Source organism: Harpia harpyja, chromosome 1 (genome assembly GCF_026419915.1).
Source record: "Harpia harpyja isolate bHarHar1 chromosome 1, bHarHar1 primary haplotype, whole genome shotgun sequence".
NCBI lineage: Eukaryota > Metazoa > Chordata > Aves > Accipitriformes > Accipitridae > Harpia > Harpia harpyja.
In genome coordinates, this window is record NC_068940.1 from 80,324,634 (window position 1) to 80,350,541 (window position 25,908).

Sequence of the window (25,908 nt, forward strand, 5' to 3'; positions counted from 1 at the left end):
ATACAGATCCACATAAGGGTTTATGACATGTTCAATCATTTTATAAAAAAGAAGTTGAAAACAAAAGCTACACAAGAGCAGTGTATGTTCTCTAAGTCTTCTGACCTAACAATTGTGCTTATCTGGGTGTGTGTGCCCATGCCTCAGGGAGAACCTCAAAACTATTGACTACTCTTCCTTTGTTCAACTGATACTGTTCTGTGGATAAGCCCCCAGCATATCTATTTTATGTTAGCATTTATCACGAACATTGTCCCTAAAAAAAAAAAAATTTGCAAAACTGCCTGGAAGGCATAGATTAGATGCCATAGGCCAGTCTCTACATGCATTAAGTCAGAGTTCTTGACATTCCCAGAGCACCTTTAAATCTTCCTGTCATTCACTTTGTCTGTCAGTTAAGCCCCTCCTCTTCATATCAAAACAAATGCAACTTTCCAAAGCCAAGTGAATCCTACTTTTCTGGGGAAGTAAACCATTAAATCCGCTTTTTTGAAAAAGAAAAGTTTTATAAGCTGTTTACCTCTTTTTTTTTTAATATTTATTGTTTATATAATCACTGAGTGTTAGTTTATTGTCATGGTCATCTACACTAGCTCAGACATCCCACAGAATAAGTACATTGTTTTAAGGTTAAGAATAAAACAAGAAGTCCCTTAAATTTTTAGATGTTTGGAGAAGTTTAGTGTTAATTTATAACTCTCCAATCTGCTTCCTGGGTAGTGAAAGATGTCTACACTTAGCATAATCCAACTTTGCTATATGGATGGGCTGGTATGCAACAAGTGCAAAAGAAGCAGCAGTCTGCAAGGCAGATTTTCTTCCACGGTTGCAGTCTCCCACTAGATCCTTTTTGCTTTTCCAAGGGACAGAGATAAAGACAATATTATTTGCCTTTATTTGTTCTGTTTCTCTTGCCTAACTTTGTCGTCTTTATGTTTGATGAGAATATGACAGTCATGATCTTCACAATCCTTCCTACATTTTCTTACTTTGCTTGGAAGAATGATAGAAAGTCTAATCTCAAAACAATAAAAGTCTTTACCACTTCAGTTCCTGACGAGCGGTAAAAGGTTTCGGGGAAACATCGGTAACAACAACAAACTCAGTTGAAGACAATAGCACAGCTCACACAGAGTACTGCTGGCAAGCAACTTCCCCTTAAACACATTTTAGCAGTATCATTTTCTTGTCACTAGTTAAAGCAACCTATAAAACCTATCTCAGATTACAGGCTCAAATGTTGTTCAAAAGGTAAATATTTATTATAACATTCAACTTTTCACTATGAAATGAAGATTATTTCACTATCCTCACTTAACTATGAGATTAGGACTCCCCTCTTCCTGTTTTATTCTTGATGTGGTTCTAAAGGCAATCCTGTCCAGAATGAAAACAACACATTGAAGCCCACTTTGACGAGGACAGAGATTTTCTTAGCACTTAAAAATCTGCAGTACGGTCTGCTGGCTCAGTCTCTTGGTTACACTGTGTAACTTGCATGTCAGTAGGTCCAGCATGCATTAAAATTATTTGCCTGTCAAAAACTTAGGTGCTGATAGCCTAATATTTGCATATGAAGCTTGCTACATAAATGCAAAGTATGTCAGAAAACAAATAATGCAAATTTAAGCTGGTTTCCTAAGGAATTAGATTTACCTGACCAATCTTCTGTCCCTGATAACACAGGAAAACATTGTCAAATGTGGCTGAAACTGGCACAGAGATAGAAGACTTGGAGATGTTTGCAGAATATAATCACCTGCAGCTGGGTAGTAAAAAAAGACCAGGAGTAATGCCCCTGCTGAAGGAAAAACCCATTGCTATCTGTTCTTCTTGGCCTGCTAGCAGGTCAATTGGCAAATATTGCTGCGGTTGGTCACTGGGAATGAAGGCAAGGGAGACTACTATAATAATGCAGGGAAATAGCCACAGCTATTGTAGCGGGGTAGAAGGCCTAGGAGGTCCTCAAGGAGGTCCTTGAGAAACTGAACTTCATCATTTCTCCTATTCCACGGAATGCCATGTTTTATTCTATCTTGATAGCATTTCAGGTATGTTTAAACAAGAAATAATTTTTATATAATGAAGAAGAGGGGAAAATCCCACAGGAAAATTTGTAAATCAATCATTTGGACTACCCATATTAGGGCCTTTTACATCTTTGTCCCACTAGCTGCTGTGGGATGCACTGTGATGAGCAGATGATCATATACAACCTCATTCCAATAACTAGCCTTCATGTGTGAGTAGCTGCCTATTAACAGTTATTAAGAACTTTTTTATCACATCTTCTAGAAACTCTGAAAGTACCAGAAAGCTGAGTTAATACTTTGTGGGAGAAGAATTAATGCATAGGACAGAACATTCATTTAAGGTAACTTTTATGTGACATAAGAAATCTTCTCCAAAGTAATAATAATGTCATACTTAAAGTGCTACCATCCTCTCAGAGGTATGGAAGCCTCCACTCAATTCTGAAACAAAGTTAAGCAGAATTAATTTAAAACATAAACACCACACACAAAGTTATATAGATACACTGATAGACAGCTTATATGTGTCTGTGTGACATACAGGCACCAACATACCCAATGCAGGAAGTTAAATCACAATATCTAAGCTTCCGTCAGAAGGATTACAAATACTGCAGCTCAAAAAGCTTCCCTCCCCTCATTTTTCTGAAAGTTATCTTCTAGATGACAGCCTGGCAATCTTATGTCACTGTGACTATATAATGTCAATTCTGAGCAGAAAACCTTATGGTACATCCACTGCTGCTTTTGAATTTCTGACACATGCTTGCAGAGTATTTCTGAACACAGCATATTTTGTTTTCCTCTAAAAAGAAGTATAAACTCTCTGTTTGGATTTTGTGTAGTAACAAGCACAAGTTTATAAACATACCTAAAATTGTTACACAAAGGTTCTGAATATTAAAAAAGGAAAACCTACATCCAAAAGCAATCTCAACAAATAATTCAATAAAACAAACAAAATACCTCCATAACTCCTTGAAATATTACTTTTGATTTACACTGTTAATTCCATTGTATTACTACCACCATCTTCTGATCTACCTCGGACTTAGGAAGGGGATCTAAAACCAAAAATCAAACAAACAAAACAGGTTAAGAAGTAGGCAGTCTCCTCACAAAATAAAACATAAATCCATTTAACCTGTCCTCAGAAACGGCAAAAACCAGCACAGTAGCTAATCTTTGGATCAGACCTCTCTCATGAATAACCAGCTCCACACAGATGATTAAAGGACTACATAATTTTATTTATTTATTTATTAGAGCACATAGGTCAATAATGTGGATTAACTAGGATTAAAGTGTTATTTTCCGATTACTTTTGTGCTTTAAGCTGGTTTAGTATTTCTAGGAACTTTATTTTAAAGCCAGCTCTGTAGAAGAAACTACACTACGGAACTTCTGGTTTACTTTTGCCTTGTGTGTAAACAACATGGAGATGTTCACTTCAACATATTATCACTAGATTGCTTCATTTTAAAGGCAATGAGATGAATAGCATTAAATATTCACAGATTTTTAGTATTTCTGGCTTCAGTGCATTAAAACTTTTCTAACCATTGTTTGGACTTTCAATTGCATTTTCATGTTACACAAACGTAGTAGTAGAGATCTGTTAGGAAAAAAAATTGAAGTATCAGCACAAAAAAAGCACTAGCAGAATTCTTTTAAAGTATCTGAAGAGCAGGGCAGAAGTTATTTTGGGGGGAAAGAGAAATGAATGAGAATTTCTGAACAGAGAAATTTAGTTTACAAAGTCTAAAAAAGCCCCACCACGTTAAAATATCCATTACAAAGATACAAGGGCAACAGATGTAAAAGACCAGCTGATATGGTTTTGGCTGCATCTTTCAATGAAATGTCCAAAAATTTGCATGTACACCAAAAAGTGACATTAACACTGCCCACAAAGCAAAGAGAAAAAAAAAAAAAAATTATTCAAATACTGCACAAGTCGTTAAAAAAAAAAAAATCTGCCAGGACTTTGTACCATATTCATGTCATACATGGAGAAAGTGAAGAAAGGTCACAGCCGGCTGTAACTTTTATCATCATCTGTTAATGGTGTGGAACTGTTCGAGGGCTATGGTCACTTATGCCAAGTTATGCCTACACTGTACATTGGTCCCTCCCCTAAACTCTGCACAGAAATGGCATTTTCCAGCTGAAACCAAAACATTTCAATTTGTCAAAAAACCCAACAACAAAACACCCACGTACGATCACGCCAGCTTCAAGAGCACAAAGGCAGACAGGCAGTTTTCAAAAAAAGAACATTTCTTGTTTCCTGAGATGGCAACCACCCACTTCCCCAGAGGCCTTGGGGAGCCAGCGGGGTGAGCTGCGGTGGGTTTCAAGCTCTGCAGCCAGGGTTTCAGGGGAACTCTAGGCTTATGGGCACTCAAGATCCATGGGGATGTGTCAGCTATGTTAACAGGGGCTACCAGATCTTCCAACAAAAAGTTTCTGATGTTCAGAGATGAAGAACCACTCTCTGTCTCAGGCTTTCGAGCCTGCAAGGTTCAGCAGACCATAAGTACAAAGGTTTCTGAATTCCTCAAAATCCAATGGGCAGATTGTCCCAGAGGCTGAAGTACAAATTTTTCCAGGTTCTGTGGCTCCTTACCCACTTGCTCAACATCAAGTTCCCAGACAGGTCCGCCCTGCACATGTAATATTTTTGCAGAACATTTTCATGCAATAACATGATTAGAATAGAGTAAGTATCTGTTTCAAAACACAACACACCGAAAACAAACAAGGCCACCCTACAAAACAAACTGCGCACATCTGGTAACTCCCTTCTGGCTACTATTTGAAGAACTGTCAGTCAACCTGTAGTATGAACATTATTACCTAAGGGTGAGTTTTCACAACATGGCTGAGTCAGGCTAACCGCTCTGTACTGCCAAAATGAACAGTCCTGCCTCTCCCCCCAGCCCCGGTGCTCCCGCTGTTTCCTTTGTGGAGGCTCCCAGACTTTCCTGAGGTCTTGTGAGCCACCTGAGCTCACTGAACTGGTTAAAAAAGATAAATACATACTCCCTTTCTTGCTGGGTTAGTCTTCTGCCAGTTTAGTGAGCTGAATCAGAGACGTCAAATGAGCTGGCAGAGCTGGCACAAGGGTGATGGAAAGTAATCCTGCTTCTAGGAGCAAGAAGCAGGATGACCCATTCTTCAGAGAGTTAAGTGGCTCAGCTGTCCTGTGGAAACATACCCTATCATAGCACCAGTCCTGCTTTCCATTGTGAAAAAACAGAAGGCAGTATTTTGGATCTAAATGTAGTCTCCACTCTAGACATACAAATCAACCTGGAAAGTTTCATGGAACGGTGTGCTAGCACTCACATATCAAAAACATGATGAAATTCTTAAACACACCAAAAACCCCAAACAATTTATTATAGTAGCAAATGCTCCTTTTTGTTATTATCAGTAGGCTGTAGGAAACTAGATATTAGTATGCATTTTTAGTTTTCTTCCTTTTCTTCCTAAGGGGTCAACTTAGGCAACTGGTTTTCTGTCTTTTGCTTTCTCCTCATGAGAAATTTGCATTCATGTTTACTTTGTCAGCCCCAGGGAATCAGACAAGTGAACACCCACTACACAAAGCTGAACTGCCATGTTCAAGGAGCCAGCTCTGGAAGCAAACGATATTAGTCTGGATGACAGATCTTTCAGGAATTCTGTAAACTGGCTTTAAGAATTACTGTGGGCAAAGTAATTTTATGAAAAATCTGAAATCTTACTAGGTCAATGCAAAGAATCCATCCAAGTATTTAATTTCTTGCGGGTATAGCAATAAAAAAATAGGTAAGGTAATGCCATTTTTATAAATTCTGTTTAAGATGCACTTACCTGAACCTTGAACATGAGGAATTTTGCGAAGATGAGACCCAAAACAGTCATATTGAAATTCTTCCCCATTTTTAGCCATACTCCTTATCACCACCATTTTGAACTCAGTACTCAAGAGAAAAGCACAGACCAACAATGTCACCCTGGTGTCTCCCCATAAAACAAGCCAACGAACCAATCCATCCCATGCACAAAGGGCTGTGTTACCAGATACCTATTCAACTGGTTGAAAATTGGCAGATGAAATTCTAGGTCACAAAGACCTGAACTCCTATATCTGATAGGCAGCCGCTAGAATAGATTAATGATTTTCACAAAACAAGAGAGAATTCAGTTTCCATGATGCAGTTACTGCTTTACATGTGCTCTACTCGGGAATGTGTCCTACATTCAGAACCTGAAATCCTCACACTGTGGTCTGCCCACAATCATTATGCAGCCTGATGTGCAGAAAAACTAGAAGGGAAAAAAAAAACCCAAAACCCACACCAGGATCATGAACACAAAATGACGCCCCTTTTTTCCCCAAAGACATGGCCTCTGTCTGGAAGACAACTGATTTTGTATCTACTTTGAGAAGAGATGAGGACAACAGGCCTAGTGCCTAGAGGTTTACACACACAAGCACTGCAGCAGGACAGATACCGTACATGGTTGCCATCAGACCAACTCAATGCTGCCAAAACACAAGGACTCATCTTTCCTCTCCGTTCTGAGCTGTTTGCTCCTGCCATTCCCCTCATCTGTTCTGAGGCTGGTCTGGCTTCTCAGGGTGTCCACTCAGCTCTCTAATCCAGAAGAACTGTTTCTGCTGGCTGAATTCGCTCTCACCTTAGTAAGCAGACCTGGCTCCCTATCAGGTATCTGAATAGTAGTGAGTGATGAGACACTAAGAGGCAATCGAGCAGCTCACCAATGCTCAAGGATGCATTTCGGTTCATACCTCCCATTTCTGCCTTCTCTCTTACCTTCCCTTGCTCCATCACTCAACCCCTTCGAACCAATTGACCTTACTAGAACAGCACAACACTAACCCAGAAGACAGTTTACAAAATTGCAGAAAAATTAAATGGCAAGAGTGTAGAGTCTGAAGTGGGATGAAGGACCTGGCCCTTCTTCACAGGAGCAAAAGATCAGCCCAGCTATGTAGAGAGCTAGCCTAAGACAGGGTGATTTTCTCAACAGAGCAACTATTTCTGCATGCAATACGATCAGTCATCTTTAATTGTTGCCTGGATAAAGGTGATGTGTGACCACACGAGCTGATCTAACCACTCACTGCCACTAAGGAGAGGAATTCCTGTTCCCCTCACTCAAAGGCCCTGCCCTTGCATCGACTCTGACAAACATCAGACTTTCTGCTTATTAACCTGTCTTTTTCTGGTAACTGAGCTGATTAACGAAGTCCAGCAAACACCAGAGTTGGAGCAAAGTAAGACTCACTGAAGTGGAGGAAAGTAGCACCTTTACTTTTGGGTGGCAGCAAGCTGATAAAATCAGATTATTCTCACTCGCAAAACTGCCACTGGCCAAACAACTCCTAAATGAATAAGATTAGACATGGGAGAGACAGCATACAGGATTTTGCCTTTGAGATATCCCATACTACTTCACTTTAAAGCTTTTGTGGTTAGAAAAAATTCCTTTGCTTTACTGTTGTTGTGGTTTAACCCCAGCCAGCAACTAGGCACCATGCAGCTGCTCACTGACTTTTCCCCCCCACCCAGTGGGATGGAGGAGAGAATCAGAAAGAAATGGTAAAACTCATGAGTTAAGAACAGTTTAATAGAACAGAAAGGAAGAAACTAATAATTATATTAATAACAATAATAAAATTACAATAATAATAAAAGGATTGGAATATACAAAATAAGTGATGCACAATGCAATTGCTTACCACTCGCCGATCGATGCCCAGTTAGTTCCCGAGCAGCGATCCCCTCCAGACATGATGTCACATGGTATGGAATATTCCTTTGGCCAGTTTGGGTCAGCTGCCCTGGCTGTGTCCCCTCCCAACTTCTTGTGCCCCTCCAGCCTTCTTGCTGGCTGGGCATGGGAAGCTGAAAGATCTTTGACTTAGTCTAAACACTCCTTAGCAACAACTGAAAACATCAGTGTGTTATCAACATTCTTCTCATACCAAATCCAAACCACAGCACTATACTACCAGCTACTAGAAAGAAAATTAACTCTATCCCAGCTGAAACCAGGACAACTGTCCTGCCCCAAGGGATTAATTAGGAACGAAGGCCTCAAAAACAACCAGTCTCAAACTTTCTAAGCAACTTGGAGGTTAGAAGACTGTCCCTGTTGTGAGTTTGTCAAAATGTAGGTGTGGCATACAAATGCATAGAACGTTTTGGAGCTAATTTCTTGGGAAAGGGGAACAGCTGCAACATAAACCCCTAAGTTAGGGGATCAGACTCCCCACACAGCTGTTGCCAACAGGCTTCCCCAAAAGGTGACCAGGAGGCACCTATGTTAAACACCTGCTCCATATGCAGGGAAGCATCTTTCCATTCAGTGACTAAATTGGAAGAATTGCTCCCAAATGAAGACATCTGAAGTCAAACACTCCTCTAAGTGACCTAATCCACTATTTCTATACCCTTCTCCAACATGAAGGGTAGACTGAACCTAGGCAGCTGTTCTGAAAGGTTGCCATCAGAAGAAAAGCTCTGCTACAGCGATAAGAGTTTCAGATACAGGATGTCAGCATGCCTCTAAAAGCATCCCAGCAACTGAAGAGATGTGGGAAGAAAATGCTCCAGCACAAGAGACACTCCAACCCTCCTCTACTTACCTGAGGACCATCCCATATTGCAGCCACCCTGCATGTGATTTCTTTTAGCCATCAGTGCAGGTGAAATGATGCCTGCCGTGAAGGAATGAGGTGGGAACAGGGGTCTCTGCCTTAATCATGGGAAGATCAAAGCCAGAAGCACCAGGTGACAGGAGTCGATGCTTCACCTAGACTTCAGTGTGTGTGTTGAATGAAGGTGTAAGAGAGGGATTCTGAGTTTGCCTTGCTTGAATTTGTTTCTAAATTAATAAAAAAACACTGTAAAAAGTAACTGGACTACAAGTGTGTTCTGAAGCATGATTTCCTTCTCCCCATCTGCTTCTTTAATCGATTTACAGTTATAGTTGCAATCAAAAGTAATGAAAATACAATACATCTTAGAATTAGTGTGTCTCTATTACCATTGCAGAACCCCAAATTAAAAGCTCAGGACAGACCACAGAAACATTACTGCTGTATTAATACCCAATCAAACCTTTTCAAAACTTTGTCACAAGAGGTCTCGGAATTAAGAAAGGGGCTCTCAGTTGCACAGACATGCAAATAATGACTTTCTTTCACCTTCTTACTTCTAATGCATGCATGTCAGGTGAGTATATCCAAAGCTTGAATCCCCAGCAGCACATCAGACAACGGAGTTCAGAAAACAACCTGACCACCTTTTGATCTACCACGTGTGAGCTTAAAATATCCCAGCCCTACCAACACTCTCAGTGTTCCCAGGGGTCCAGCAGGAAAACAGGATTATTTTCTTATCTCAACCTACATGTCTTGGATTTATTTACCTGTATTAACCCAAGACCAGGCTGTTCATATCTGAGGGCTGCATCACCTACCATCCTCCTAGCTTGCTTCCCACAAAACTGTCATTTGTCCTAATCAGTGCTAAGTGAATCAGAAAGGAGAGAATGGCAGGGATCCAGCTGACTCATTAATACAAGTGTAACGGATTAACCCTTTTACATTGTCTTCCCACCCCCCCCAATTAGTCAGCATCAAAGAGATTTGAGACTGCACACATTGGAAACATAAAATGGGACAAAGTGTTTGAAAACAAAGGAGAACATCTAGGAGCAACATCATATTCTACCACAAGAACCATTATCTTCATATTACTTGGGAATAGTTATTTTTATAAAAGTTAAGTTAAACTTTACGTAAAAGGCAGCAAGAGAATGAAATAGCCTGTCTGGAGAGAGTGAAACATTCTGATCTGTATAATTAATCCATAGCAAACTTTTCACTTATATGAAGAATGTAGAAGTTCAGCATGAAACAACTAGCCACTCCAAGTTCAAAATAGTTATTAACTGTGACTATAAAATTACTACAAAATGTTAAAACTCAACTTTTTTTTTTTTTTTAACATATGGGCAGCACTTTTTGATTTGTGAAGCGAAACAAGATATTTTTTGTTTAGTCAAACTGCTATTTAGAAAACTCCCTTCTAAAACAAACTGTCAGCCTGAGGTTTTACATTATACAAGATGGAACACTTATTTCCCCAGTATTTACCTGCTTTAAAAAGTTTTTCTAAATGTGTAACTGCCATAACTGCTATCAAAGATTAATGACTCCTCTCAGTACCTCCAGTAGCCTTCTATTCCATTTGATAAAATACAACCATCTTTATTTCTTAAAATAAGCATATGTATGAACGTGTGACATACATACCTACATTCAAACAATGCATCCCAGACAATTTAAGAAAAGAAAGAGACCTCAACTATATTTGTAATAACATTTTTGGAAAAGTGGGGCATTTCTCATTATGCAGTTATATACACACTTCACCAAAACCTGGACTATTGCACTGTATAACTTGAATGCTAATGCTAAGGACTTAAACCCTGTTTTATGCAATATATGTAAGAACTTCACTACACATAACATGTTTTATTGTGTAGTAAATTCTTGCCTGTATAAATGCTTCTTATCCTTTTAAAAATTCAGTTACAGTTTAGTGAATATTCTGCTTTTAAGACACCCAACCAGCATTTATATTTGCTTCACATAGTCTGTCTCAATTATACTACAGCTGTCTCACAAGGCATAGCTAGCCATCTCCATCATGAACAACCACCACAGAATCTGAAGTTCTTGATTAAAAAGCAAATGGTTTTGTGAGCCAAGCTAAAACTACCGCAGCTGCTCCGTTTCACAAACCAAGCGCCATTCAGCTGGGAAGAATGGCACCGACTCTGAATTGTTCTTCCTGAGAGTTTTCACAATAAAAACAAACCACACTACTTCCAAATTTTCAAAGACTTTACAAAAAAAAAAGTCTTCACTATTCTGGAAACAAGTGTTTTCTTTTTACTCTGAGCTTTTGATTTCTACATCAGTGTTCCTCTATGAATAAAAAACCAAACCCAAAACCAACCCCTCCCCCAAGCATACACACACCACACGGGTTCCTGTAGATACTTTTAACGACCACCTACAGCAAGTTTGCAGATGTATTAAACAGGAACTGCAATGCTTAACTTAAAAAAACCCAACAAACCAAGATACCGCTAATCAGCTGATCACTCCTGAAGCTGCTGAATATCATATTCAGTGACAGGGTAACTCATGGCAATTATTATTATTATTATTATTATTATAATACATTAACACAATAATAAAAAATTGTAATTTCCTTCATTAAGACAAAATATCAATCAACTCTTCATCACTTGCTCTCCAATAACATACATTTCTCTACAACATATGAAATAAAACAATCTCATTACAGTGAAGGTGCAGCAAATTAAGTCATAATATGTAATTTGGATAAAAGTCATGTTTAGTACAACTTGTGATGCACAACTTTTGAATGTGTCGCCTCATTTTTTTAGGTAACCACAACAAAATTTAAGTGTTCATAATAATAAAAAACGTAAGACACGCAAAACGTACCCACAAAAATGCTGAAAGAGAATTTTTTTTCTACTTTATTGAAACTGATTTCATTAAAATATCAGAACCAAAACCATTACATAGGTTTCCTACAATATCCTAATAACACCTTCTTGGTGGTCAGGCTAGCATGTGTCCAGGAAATACTTTACAGCTAAGTTAACTTTTATACTTCAAAAATAGTGAATGGTTAGTCAGATTTTTGTTTTTTAGTTATTTGGCTACATGAAATTTATTTGATGTCTTAGCCAGAAACAAATTGGATGTAGCTGAAAACATTTCCCATTTTATTCAAATGAAAATATTCAGGAGTTTTCTCTAAGCTAATCTTGACTAATGCAAAAATGAGAACCAACTCCTTCAAAGTGTTTAAATTCACTCATTTCCCAGTAAAGAAAAAAAAAAGCTGACCTTCATTAAAGATTTTTCTTTAAAATACTGTCTGTAGCTTCCCTATCACCATTTCATTTATTTTGCCTTTATGCCTACTGTACTTGAGCTAGATTAGAAACACCAGGTTAAGTATAGACTAGACATTACGCAAGGCTTCAGAATATTACAATTTTGAGCATATGAAAAGAGGAAAAACCAAAAACTTAGTCTACCTTACTTTTCATTCTACCTTTGGGAGTTGGAAAAGGTTTGATTTTGTGTTGCCAATTAATGAGGACTGGTTTTAGGCTACATGTATCACTGCAGCGTTTTAGAATGATTACAAGCAAATTTTACGTATTTGTTGCTTTTTTAATGTAGTCTGAGAGTAATAACTAACAACACTGAATATCTCTTGAGTATTTCTTAAAAAAAAAAATCTCAGTATTTTAAGAACTAGTTGGTGGATTTGGCTTCACAAGTCAACACAGTCCATATGAAAATGTTAACAGATTTGTAAATTGTTTTTAAAGGTTATTATTAGACTGTTCTGTAAACAAAAAAAGACACTGTGAAAGATGAAGAGAAAGTAATGTTTATCTGCAAATGTTAATTTCCAATTTCAATGGAAACACTACTTTCAGTTTGAAAACCTTACTTTTCATAGTACAGAACTGATTTGTTTGGGGCTTTTTTTTTGGTTTTTTTGGTTTTTCTATAAACAAGTTCTGATCCTAAGAAAAATAAGGATTTATAATGGTCCTCCCACAGCCCCTGTCACTAAGTTATTGTGCCACTTCCAGGCTGTTGGTTTTTTTAGTCTTTGAGGAAGTTAAATTCAGCACAACTTTTGAACTTCTGGAAGCAAAACTACCAGTTTCATTTTAGAAGTTACTCCTTAGTAACTGACAAACTGTACGTTCACTTTGGTAAGATTGCATATAAGATAGCATAAGTATTGAAAATTCATACTTCTAGGAGCAAAAGATAATGATTTGAAACTACATTTGATTTTTACTCTAGTATACACATGTATCCAAAGGAAGAATCCTGCCCTACTTCCGATTTTCAATTCTGTTACTTGAGAAGACAGGGAAGACGCAGGCTGTCTGGAGGCCACGCAAAGTGACAAGGAAAAGACTTCAATTTGTTACAGCACCTGCCAAATCCGGGTCAATGGACCCAATGCACTGGTGTTCCCCAGCCCTTTCTCTAATATGAAAATGTTTCTGAAATTCAGGTGTTTGGAGAATTATATGCACTTCTCTAAACATTGTAACCCAGTTGAGAGAGTATTTAAATTTTTCCCCAAAGTACAGTTTCCAGCAATTTTCAGGCCAGATTAAGAATGAGAAAAGCAAACCGAACCATGTTCAACACAATGCATGCAACAGCCCCTCTTTCAGTCTGGTCTTCTAAGAGGAACAAGCAACTCATTTCAACCAAATGACACAAGGATATAAGTCTCAAAAATAATTACATTTTCACAGATTTCATGAACAAGGCACCTGTGCAGACAGAAATTAAGCTTCCAACTGTAGAAAAACCTTCAGCAAGACTTTGCAATAAATCACCAGAAAAATACCTAGAAGTCAGGACTACAATAATTCCAGCCCTCCCAGAAACAGCAGTGTAATTCTCACTCTCAATAACTTTTTTTTTGTGTGTTTTCAGGATAACTGACATAGAAGGAGGGAATGAGTGGCTCTACATATTGAGCCTATATTAACTTTTTTTTTTTTTTTAGTTTCTTCAAAAAGTCATTTCTCATTGTACTAGATCTCCTAATAATGCCTACTTGAAAAAGTTCTAGGATCCTTGCCTCCTCCAAGCCCTACAGTGTTTTTATAAAGAGGCAAAGTTACTTATTTGCTGGCTGTTCCCCCATTTTGAATCCTTATTTTCAATCACAGATGGGCCTAGGCCTTATATCAGCAGGAAAATGTCTCACTTGAATTCATCGGTGAGGGAGTACAGGGGAGAAAACCATTACAAGTTTTTAATGAAAAACCCATTTGATGTCTATCATGTGTGCATATCACATGTCACCATTTTCTTATGGCAACTAAGTATTTCTAGATGGGGAGAATGAGAAACTTAAAAGAAAGTCTAATATTTAATAATCTAATAAATGTTTCATCAAGAACATTATCTAGTCTGGGAGTTTTGAATTAAAAGAAATGCAGAATCAGCTTTAGGAGGCAAATTAAAGAAAGCTGGTTTAACCATAACAGAGTATTATGAAACTTGTTTTGTAGTTTTTACTTTTGTAATATTTTCCTATTCACTCAGATGGAAGACCTGCTACTACAGCAATGTTAGTAAGATAAATCAGGTGACATTCCTTAAGGGCTCAAAAGAAAGCTAGTAAGGAGCATGCAAACTAAGGTCAAAAATCTAAGTAAGTCCTCAAAGCTTTTTTGAAGTAACATTTTCAAATATACATTCTTCATACATAGCTGCTTCAAAAGGAAGCTAAACTTAGACATTTAGATATGTAAAATAAAAACTAACCACAATCAATATACTTTCATGAACACCAAAATGCACTACGCATATACAGCAGTCATTGTGTTAGTCATCTGGCAGGTCTGAAAGTTTGTGCTGGGTATCACAAGGCTATAAAGTACCTTTTGGGAAATCCCAATGATTTAAGATTGACAGGGATTTTGTGACAAAGTGCAAGGCACAACCTGCAAAGTCTAGATCAAAAATAAGATCAGAATCAGAAATAAGCAGACCTAACTGTATTTCAAGGGGTGAGGAGTGTTTGGATTCAATTCCCGCTTTGATAAAACACCCTGGCAGTAATGGAATCAACTGGATACTATCATAACCTTTGTTAGGAATTAAATCTTGATAAATGTTTTAAACAAGCTAGATGCATTGTCATTTACTATGAAAGGCAGTAAAATCCCAAGCATTTCCCTCCCACTTAGTATTACTATATTTTAAGGTTGAGTTCTGACTGAAATAATCCAGGATTAAAACCATCTAAATCACATGAACCCTTTGTTCTCAATCATCTGCACTTCCATTAATTTGAAAGTGGCAGTGCTGATACTGATATTTGAAAGAGTATAATACCACCAGATTCAAAAGCTACAACATGTTTTCCCTTACAAAAAACCCTTATAAAAGTCCTTTTCAGTGTGGACAACTGAAAGAAAGAGATAATGTCAAGAGGCAATAGACTAGCTTCAGTACTACCACACTAATATTATCAATAAATGGACATATATATAGCAAAGCAACACCAGTTTCTTCTCACTGCAATGGAACATTTTCCATATTGCATAATGTTTACCCTCTCCTTCCCTTATTATTGATCTCCCACCAGGGATTGCAACATTCAGGACATGGGGGAGCAGCTTAGAGCACTGGCTGTGTAGAAAGTCAGGATGTGTTTTATAGCTTGCAGTTTTTGCTGATAATGGTAAAGTGATAGAGTCGGGGGGGGTTCACACTGCAGTTACTGACACAAGTTTGTTCTGAAAAGGTAAGAAGGTCTAGAAATAGGCACTGTGAGTGGCAAGCTAAAGAGCTGGAAGACAAGACTGAGAGACTGAACTCAATGACATATAGGGCAGTAGAGGAAAGCAAAAGCACAGTGTCTTTGTAATACAGCTTGCGTGTGACGACTTTGGTCTATGTTACGCGAGTCACCATCCTGGACAGGTTTCCACTTTCAAATTTCACAGACACTCACCACCCAGCTTGCACAGTGACCTCCTTTCTCCAGCATTAGACTGGTGGCCAAGTGGCTTCTGCACACTTTCATTCATACTTCTCACTAAATTTGCAGCATTTCAGAGAACTGGCAAGAGCTGATTTTACCACGAGCACATTTTAGAGATTAGAGAAGTGAAGTAACTAGTACACAGAATCAACAAAGTACTGTGTGCAAGCTCCCATTTAACTAATAAAATACACTAATAAATGTTTTTTAAAAATACTTATATATTTATAGTACAGCAGCAAAATGTATGATATTGCTGCTTGGGCCCATGTAAAAGTTAAGGCAAATGGGAATCAACATTTGGAAAGACCATGTTCCTTTGGATGACTAGACAGAGCTTAAATCGGCGGCAGTATTTGTCTTTGACAGCTATTGTTAGTAGAACAAAAAAGGCACCCCTTCGTTCAATACCTTGTCTTCTTTTGCTCTTAATTAAGCTCTTCCATGCCTTTTTATCTCCCAGTTATGCCACTTCCTTTGTTACTGCTTTCCATCTTTGCTCAAATATTTGTTCAACAGCAGCAGAACATCTTTGCATTTTTACTGCAACTCAAAACACATGACCTCTGAATGGTATCTCAAGCTGATTTTACAGAGTATTTACCTGAAGTAACATGATTCTGTTTCTCATAAATCATGTACCATGCAGTCATTACTAGCCTGTAGTTTTAAGACAGCTAAGCCAAGGTAAGACCTCACTAAAGGAGCTGGTCCTTCAAACTGTCTCTGCTGTTCATCTGACGCTTCAGCAAGACAGTTCAGTTTATTAAGCAGGCAGGAAACCCCAAAGCATGTGTGTGGGGTGGCGACTTGTTTTTCACCAGCTTAGTGAAACGAATCAAATCACCAAGAAATCAGACAAATGGCTAGACTGACTCAGGTGCAGGGGAGAAGAAGCCAGTCCCTTTTGGTGACAGTGATCTGTTAAATGAACTCATCAGTCCTATCTGCACCTTAAATGGAAGCCTCTTGGGCAAAGCCCCACAGGATTATTCTCCCATTATTCATAAATTATCTCTCCTCTTTTTTTTAAACAGAAGGACATTATAAGAATGGCACTTGAAGCTAGCACTAGGCTGTGCCTCAGAAAGGGTATGCTTGTGAACACTGACAGACATTTATTGCAGACCAACTGAAAATGAGCAATTCACTGAGCTCTAAAATTTCATCACTTATCACACATAATGCAACAATAATGTGTTTATTGCACAAAGTTTTAATATGCAAATATACCAATCAAAAAGCACCATGTCTTTGGCACTAGAAGTCAGCCATTTTATATTAAATATTTGTGATGGGGTATCTCCAGGGGCATATACGAAGGGTTGTTTTCAAATTCCTCCTCTTGCTTTGAAATTACTCCTAGAGTAGAATGTTTCTTTAAAATCCTTTGCAGCAGAAGCTGCTGGCGTTTTAAAGTTGCAATGGCAGAGTAGTATCCCCACAGAGAAAAAAAAAAACTATTAGAGTTCTGCTGAAAATGAAGTAGGGGAATTTAAAAAAAAAAACAAAACAAACCAACAAAAAAACCCCAAAACACTTTATGCATGTCCAATAGAATCCAAATCACTTTTTTAAATTGCGGCCTGGGATTTAGTACAAAATGTCACATTGTGTATACCCTAAATTTCATTTGCATTTGTCTCCATAATTCCTCAAGATACCAGTACATTTTCAACCTCTTATTACCGAGTGTTCTGGGGCATTCACAATTTCCAAGATGTTGCCACTGCTCCCCAGTATTACACTTGGAAGTATTTCTACAGTGGACAAATGTCTTAAAACATTGCAGAAGAAAAAAACAGTTGTAAACATGCAAACCAAAGGCAAACCGGTTAAACATTAACTGTTGGACAACGTTTGTATGTGCATATCTGACTGCAGCACCACTACATCAAGCATATTACACTCTGTGTATGACTGTTGGACTAGATTGCCATGACTAATGAATACTGTGTTGCTGCATTGGCCCAGAAGCAAATATAAAAAACAGCAACTCAGACATATTTATTTTACTTTTTTTGTGCTCTGAGAAGGATCACTTTACTTAATTTCCAGCAAGTCCATATTCTTGTTGGCAACATTCCTCTGTGGGTAAAAGAGGCGATGCAGAGTCAAGTTGTTCTCCCCCCCCGCCCCGTTCCCTCCTTATCCACTGTTTCTGGAATCAATTTACATTAGCCTTCATCTCTCTATTTTAAAGGAGGCCAAATATTTTCTTTTTTTTTTTTCTTTTTTTTTGTTGGGTAGGGAAAGAGAACAGGGAAGATTTTGGGTTTTTTTCCAAATAACTGGAGGAGTAATACCAAGTTACGTATGCCTTGTAACAAGACTTTCAAAATACTAAGTAAACAAGAGTAAAAAGCAGCACCATCAAAAAAAACCCATTGTATCACTAGCCAACTTAGCACAGCTATTAAAAATCTACTGAATATCTATTTGGCATCAGCCTTTCTCAAAATATTCCCAATTCAAAAAAATCACTAAGCAGATCCCCACATACTCTGGGGAACGAAATGGGAAGTTGTACCTTTCCCAACAGCCCTGACATATGATGTTTGGAAAAGCTGCAGAGAAGTAAGGCAGAAATTCCAGGTAACAAAACATTTCCAGATAATGTTATTTCTTACCTTAATTGTATTACCCTTAAAATATCCTTGTATCCTCTCATGGGGTTTGAACCTGGTCCTATGGAAAGTAATTAACTTTAGTGATGCAAGATCAAGCCTACAATAGGAGGAGAAAGGTTCTACTGTCTATAAGCTTGTCACAGATATCCACATGACCCAATACAAGGAATTCAATGAAGGTACCTAAACTGGAGCCTAGTGAGTTTACATGGTCACTGAGGCTTTCTGGGGGCAATTCAAGGTATTTAAGTAGAAGTGCTAAATGTTTTATCATAAGATTTGACTTCATTACAAGAGCTTGAGCTCTTGATTTATTTATAACTGGTTTCTCTCTGCATCTAACACAATGCTGCTTTGCCTCTGTTTATCCAACTTAGATCACTTCCATTATTCTGGTACTGAGGAAAAGGAAGGGAAGAAACATTAATCATATCCTTACTAGTTAACTTTGAACTGATAATCTGAGTTTTTTTACAGTTAGTTTGAATAATGATGGCTATGCCTAGGTTATGAAGCCTACAATTACATTTTACATGTTATTTACCACACCATACATACCTAGCTGTGCACTGTGTATGTGCTTGTTTCATATAAAATACCATCATTCATATACTATTTAAAAAAAATTGAAATCTATCAATTATTAAAATGTACAGAGTCAGATTGCTTTGCAAAGAAATATGAAGTCAGTCCCTTCTGCTTTTTTAATTCATGACTTATGATCTATTAATTGTCTCAGTTTTGTGATTCTTTGTATAGTCTTCATGCTGTAGAGACAGATGATGTTTCTTTGTTAAATGCTTTGCTGTTTCCCGTTGTGAGAAATTAATTGACTGTTACTATTCAAGTCCTAACAAACAGCATTTCTGCTGTCCTTTGCTAATTATGCCATGCCTGTGTTTTACATAGCATTTCACACTACATTTGTTTTTCTACTTTATATTTTAGGGCAGCTTATTTGTAAGAATGTGCATTTATGTTCATATTATCTTGACCTAACAGACCAGATCTGATTGCTTTTTAAACGTATGCGAATAATTGGCTTGGAAACAACACACAAATACAAGTGCTGCATTTAGTGTGAATGCAAGAGAAGTTAAATTGGGCTGGCACTTTAAACGAGCTCAACTTGCCAGTTTAAGTGCATGTTTTGCTTTGGGCCCAGTAACAATACAGTGGGCCTATCTTTAGGATAATAACAATTATGTCTACTTATCTCACTGAAAAACAAGCCTAACCTGTTGGAGAACACAAATAGCAGATTATGTTAAATGTAAAATGGTGGTCAAGAAAGACTGAAGGGGGAAATATCCAAGATGACCTCTTAATATTCCCACACATGGTCTCAGACAACTACCAGAATAAAATAAATCTCTGTCAGAGTATGGACAAATAACAAGCAACTTTAAAAAATAACTGTAGTGGTGGTTTGTTGTAGTTGTAGAGGTTTAAGAACTCAGGCAGGACAAAGTCTGTAAGCAAAGATAATATATCTTATTAGATCAACCAGAGTAGACAGAAATATCAGGCTTTGTGTCACAGATGTCCTTTAAGCCTAAAACTAGAAGCAATTAAGCTTTGAAAATGGAATATGAGTGCAAAATGACTGTCTGAAGTTGACTACAGGTTTGCACATAGTTTATAAGTAGTATCTGTTATTTTCTCTGACAGATGTTAAAAGTCATGGCCTCAAGAAAGATCTTTGTTTTACAGCAATTCTAAATCTCCATCCCCTACTAACCTCTCCCTGCCATAAAAATCTGTGTCCCTATCACCTTTCCTCCCACCCCACTAGCTCCTCCTCTCCTTTCAAAAGCATCAACTCTCTTTCCTTCCCAGGATGGTTTAGTTTACCTACATTTTGAACAACTGTCTTGGATGCTACCTGGCTGAGGAGCAGCAGCTTTCATTTTCGCACCTGAAGAAGAGCTGGTGTCTCCAAAATGCTAGTCTAGTTTGTCTAACAATACTCATGGCTAATAGGAGATATTACCTCTGCCTGTAAAAGTTGTCTTGCCTAAAGGCATTTTACCAAACAAACATACAAAGTATGTAAAACAAAACTTAAATGAATTAAAAAATAATTCTGAAAGACAAACTCTATACCAGTTACTGAGAGATCAGGTTACCTCAGAGTTACAACTGTTCAACATTTCCTTTGAGAAGCAGAGGAGAAATACAGAAGCTTTCAATATAACATGTAAGTATGTTCTCCCATACTGTGGTTTAGGGAGAGAAAATCTGAACTAAAAATTCAAAGACTAATCTGCTTTTGAAACACGAGGCAAATTCAATTAAATTTCTGCAATTTTAAGTTCAAAGACATTAGAGCAAAGAATCCATAGCATAAGGCAAAGATAATTTTTAAGCACAGAAAGCAAAGTACAGTCACATCTTAAACAGTACTATTTTAAAATAGCCTGTTGTCATTAATTAGAGACATCAATATGATGTGTATGGATAAACAGTTAACACAGTGTAATCAAGCCTTAACTTCTGCATTTCCTGCATTCAGTTCTCGGTTCCATAACTGACACCATCTGGCCAAAACCTCAAATATAGTCTCGCATGTTATCACAGTAAGGATATCTGACACCAGTTGGAGTAGCTCAAGCAGTTCCACAGCTGCTGGTCACCAACCCTGCAGAACAGCCAGCAGAAAAGACCATACTGATGTTCTTCATCTCTTTTCAAAGCAAAATGTTAGGCCTATTTGCTCTGGAAAATACTGTGGCTATGACTTGGAGAAAAATTAATAACAATTAGTGGAACTAATTGAGTTTCCTGTACTTTAAAAGGTAGTAATGGCCTTAATATAATGGCTGATCAGAAAAAATCTTCACAGGTAACAATTCAGTCCGAAAAGCCAGTATTCGAAGGTCAAGCATATGCTAGTCTGGGGCATGACAATCCAAAGCCCATGCAATGGGCAGGTCTCAAACCTTCTGCTAAGATGACAGTCAGGTTGACAAAATTAGTTTAAAATCTGTGACAACTAGCAACTCACTCCATCAGTTAATACAGTAACTCTGTAATTAAAAAGTCTCTACGTAATGCAAAAAATCTGTAGTCACCACTAGTCTCTACAAGTTGTCCCTACGCATGGCGTAGGCATCATTTTAGCTACAACTGTGAAGATTTGCTCCAGATAACTCAATTACCAAATTATTGCTGATGCCAAAATCATTCTGAGCTCCATTTCTGATTACACGTCACTGCCATGCTTTCCACATTAGCTCCTTACTCTGAATAAGCCTGCACTATTTGCATTGCTGCTATTTTTCTTTTCCAATGTACCCATGAAGATAACATCAGCTGGTTTCTCTGATGAACTCCCAGATGCCATCAGCCATGTGTGGGAAAAATTACAACACAAAATTCATAAGAGTTTTCAAGACAACTCCCAAAATTCTGCTCCCTGGAACATGTACAGCAGGTTGCCATTTAGCAACAACCACCCTAACTTTATTTTTAAAAAAGAAAAAAACCTCCACAATCTTTCATATTTTTCTTGATTTTTGCAACTCTTACCTATCTTTCAGATGACAAATTCTCAGGACAGGGACACTTTCCATAACACTGCATCATAAAGTTGGCTACTAGACAAAACACAGTTATTACCAAACAGAAGTTACTACTACGCAATAATTTCGTTTAAATCAGAGATGAAATATAGCTTTTATTACAAAGACTAAAGGGATGGGATGAAAAAGAGAGTAAGTAACTTCAGCTGTGATCTTCTGAAAGCTATGTACAACTTTTTTTTATTTCATCCCTAAAGTGCAAAATGTCTTGCTTTGGCCTTTAACATATCCATGTCCAAAGGAGAAATTAAGCCAGTTTATTACCTTGTATTTCCCTTTAATGGACTGCTTCCTTTCAAGCTCTAGTCCCTGTACTAACACAATAAAATCCTTCCCTCCCCTGCCCCCTCCCCCCAAAATAGTGTTTTGTTTCAGCAAAGACTTCAGAACTAGATGATCAGAAAATAATCCAATGTCCCTTCCTCTAATGACTAGCCAGCAGGAGTGTTCAGGCACAGTGTAATCACTCCTCCACTATACCCAGCACTATTGCATTAAACTATAATTTAGTTGATCTACTTCTGGGAGTCATTTATTACATTGCGAGTTCTGTGGATAGTGATAGGGCCATAAATGAAGCTATAAAACCCAAACTCTTATCAGCTGGATATCTATTTCTATTACATGAAAGTTTGGTAAATATGAAGATTTATTACTTGAGCAATGCTCTATGAGAACATTGCTTATACAGTAAAGTGGAGGTGATTTTTCTTTCATTCTGTAGTTTCCCTCATTTGCTACTTGCACACAGTTTGAAAGTTGAACTGGTTAAAGATTTTTAATGTACATGTATTTCTCAAAGTGAGATTTAATTCTTGACAAACTAATATAGCCTTTTAAAGCATGTTTGATCAAGATTAAAACTATGGTGTCAGTATCTGCATGGTTTCTTTAGGTTAGTGAGCAATGACAATAGATGAGAAATTCTATCTGCAATACACCTAGCTCCATGCTCTGTGATCAGAGCTTTGTGAATGCTGGAATTTCATATATAGGACCAGATCAAAGCCCAAAGCTTTATATTGGTCAATTAAAGCTGTACATTCTATCTGTGTCAAACAGATATTAAAAAAATCGTGCTTTTTCAGTTTTAAGGAGTGAATTATTTTTGTTCTATGTTTAACAGATCTTTTTGGAAAAAAACAGACTGAAACAATCTGTCATTTAACAGGAAGTTGCAATCAACTAACTAGACAAATCAGACAATCTTTTTCTTTTCAAAAACTCCCAAAATATTGATTTTATATTCTTCAAAACATCCCTACGATCACTGTAAACAGAGGTATAATACCATGCATATGAAAACTGTATGAATACATACATCTTCACTGACATTTAAGAATCTGCTCCATTTGTGTGATTTTAAGCAAAGTTGCAAAGTACAAATATACCATTAAAAACTGTTTTGAAGAAACGTCCTCAAAGCTGATTCCATGCAGTAAGTTTTATAAGTAGACAATTAAAATGGTAATGAAATAACTCCACTAGTTCAATAGAGCAGCAACTCTTTTATAGTTGAGATGGGGAGGGCCCTCCCACATACATACATACATACATAACTTTGGTTACCTTGGAATACGTTGTACAACACTGAAGCACGGTATAAGGAAGCAGTTAGTTTTACTAGGGTTTTCTTACATACAGCTCCCTAATTTTGCAAGACTTTCTATGAAGCAGTATGTCCTGGTTTTAAACTGTTAAGTGTAACTGCTTGAAATCTTTACAGTAAACCAGCCTAGGAAAAAAAGAGTTCTGAAGATTAAGTATGTACTTCGCCCAGTTTGGTGATACTCTGTTGCAACAATAAAACAAGAAGAATGAAAAAAGTTACTGCATGAAAACCACCATTACTTAGTCATACATAAATTGACAAAGTGAACCATAAATTAATGACTCGGGACTTTTCAGTTGGTATGATTTTTTTATGGAAGAAAAATTTCTGGTTTCATACCAAGAATTTTGCAGCTGCTTAAAATATATTCCTTACTAAGAGACCAAGGTTCATGTTTGCCTTAAACTGTGTCAGGACAGAATATTGCACCTACAGAAAATTCTGACCAAGCCTCCGATGGACTCAAAAACCCCTCAGAGATGTGCATACAGCTGTATCATGGTCTCTACCTCCTCACTGATTTAACCTGATGGATCTAGCTGGGTAATACAAAACCAAGGAAATTCAGTAAGAGCAGCAAGCCAGACCATTAAGAGAGCTAACTACTGTGTAACTATGTTAGTGGAATCAATACAGTCATGATACATGAACTTAAACTGATTTTTCATTTATGTTTTTTTCATTTATGTTAAATATATTGTCCACTTAATTCTAAGATATATTTCTAATTACTTTTTTCTATTCTGAGTTTTAAAAGCAACCAATTTTCAGAAAAAGAACTATTGAAAACAAGCCTCCCTTGCATTGCCTACACACATTTTCCAATTCTCACTTGTGAAAAACAGCAACATTTACTACGAAAATTCAGACAACTGTAATAATCATTTTATAAGAAGTACTAGATTCTCCTCATTGCATGTTTATTTACAAAAACGTAGTAAGTACACATATGCTTTATAGGTTTACCTTGAGGGCTGGTTTCACAATCAATTTAACCAACATTAAGTGCAAACTGAAGCTGAAATCGGCTGTGCTGTCACCCCCTCTCTCTCTACCCGCATCTCCATCCCAGCCAGACTGCATCATCACCCTGAGGCCAGACTCTCAACGTGTACCTGATTAGTTGATGAGTTCTCTGATCCAACTTGTGTGCAGCCACACCAGCAATGTTGGCACATGGAATGTATGCGGCTGCCACTTTTCAGGGGATACACATACAGGCTTGCAAAAAGCAACCATGGACTAACAAAAACTACCTGCCAGCTTATGCCAAAATAGTATGCAAGACAGCAAATGTCATGGATAACAGTAAATGCTATACATGAATGCATATAAATTGCCATATAGGCTATTTGGCAAATGATATATTGATTTTCTTCATATATGCTCTGTATCAGCCCTACAATCCTTTCACAGAAAGTTTAACGTTGCATGTACAAAAATCTTTCTTAAAAAACCCACAGATCTTACAACAGGTCTCTCTCTTGCTTCATTTGAAATTAACTGAAGTCTAGATTCTAGATGTCCTCTTCTCGCAAAGCACCAAAAGTATCCTTAATTAGTACACTTCAATGAAAATTCCCATTTAGTATATTATAGAGTCTGTACTGGATCACTGAAACTATCCATGTTATTGCTGATATAAGTGCTGAGCCTTTACTGCAAAAAAAATGCACTATAGCTGAGTCCTAATATATTCAGACAACAGACAGATACTAAGTTTAATATTATACAGAGATTTAGACTTCAATTAATTGGTAAGACAGAAATCAGAAGTTTCAACATTCAATTACTTGTTTTCAGGAGTACACCACATGGATGTATGATTAAAAGCCAAAATAGATCTTAATCATATAGCAACACACTACAATGACTCACTGAACACAAATGTCAACAAGAGATCTCAGTAAAGTTAGCTTATTTTTAGTACGTTATTCAGGAGCAGCTGAACACAAAAGTGAAAGAAAAGATCAAGGATGAGGTTCTTTGCTAGCTAAACATGCTTATCACAGGATGTAATGGAGAACTAATGTGGCTTACCATACAAATTTACAATAAAAAAACCCCAAAACATAAAACTCACTAATCAGGATAAGAGTCTAAGAGGGAAACAATTAGCGGTAAGAGCCTGGATTCCCCCATACCTTCCAAGTTGATAAATGCAGTCCTTCACATCAAACAACAGTAAAGAATCAGACAAGATCTTTAGCAAACACAGCTTGAACTATTACAGATAAACTGTACAACCATTCACTAGAGCAGATTTGTGCTATTTGTCAAAGAACATATCCCTTGAGCAAACAAAGAAAAAAAAATTCAAACCCAAAAAAGAGCCTTTCAAAATATTCCACATCTGCAATTTTAGTGGCT

The 25,908-nt window shown here is 37.4% G+C and overlaps 1 protein-coding gene across 5 annotated transcripts in view; it reads right to left on the bottom strand.

Annotated features, from left to right (window-relative positions):
* Positions 1-25,908, bottom strand: part of UMAD1 (UBAP1-MVB12-associated (UMA) domain containing 1) — an 84,813-nt gene that overhangs the window by 27,755 nt on the left and 31,150 nt on the right. Inside the window, exon 1 of one of the 5 annotated variants that reach the window (XM_052801467.1) lies at positions 7,792-7,974. The exons of the other annotated variants lie outside the window; for them this stretch is intronic. Coding sequence (XP_052657427.1) covers positions 7,792-7,951 — 160 coding nt within the window. The 5' untranslated portion in view covers positions 7,952-7,974. Of the gene's footprint in view, positions 1-7,791; positions 7,975-25,908 lie in introns of those variants that run through there. 5 annotated transcript variants of the gene reach the window in all.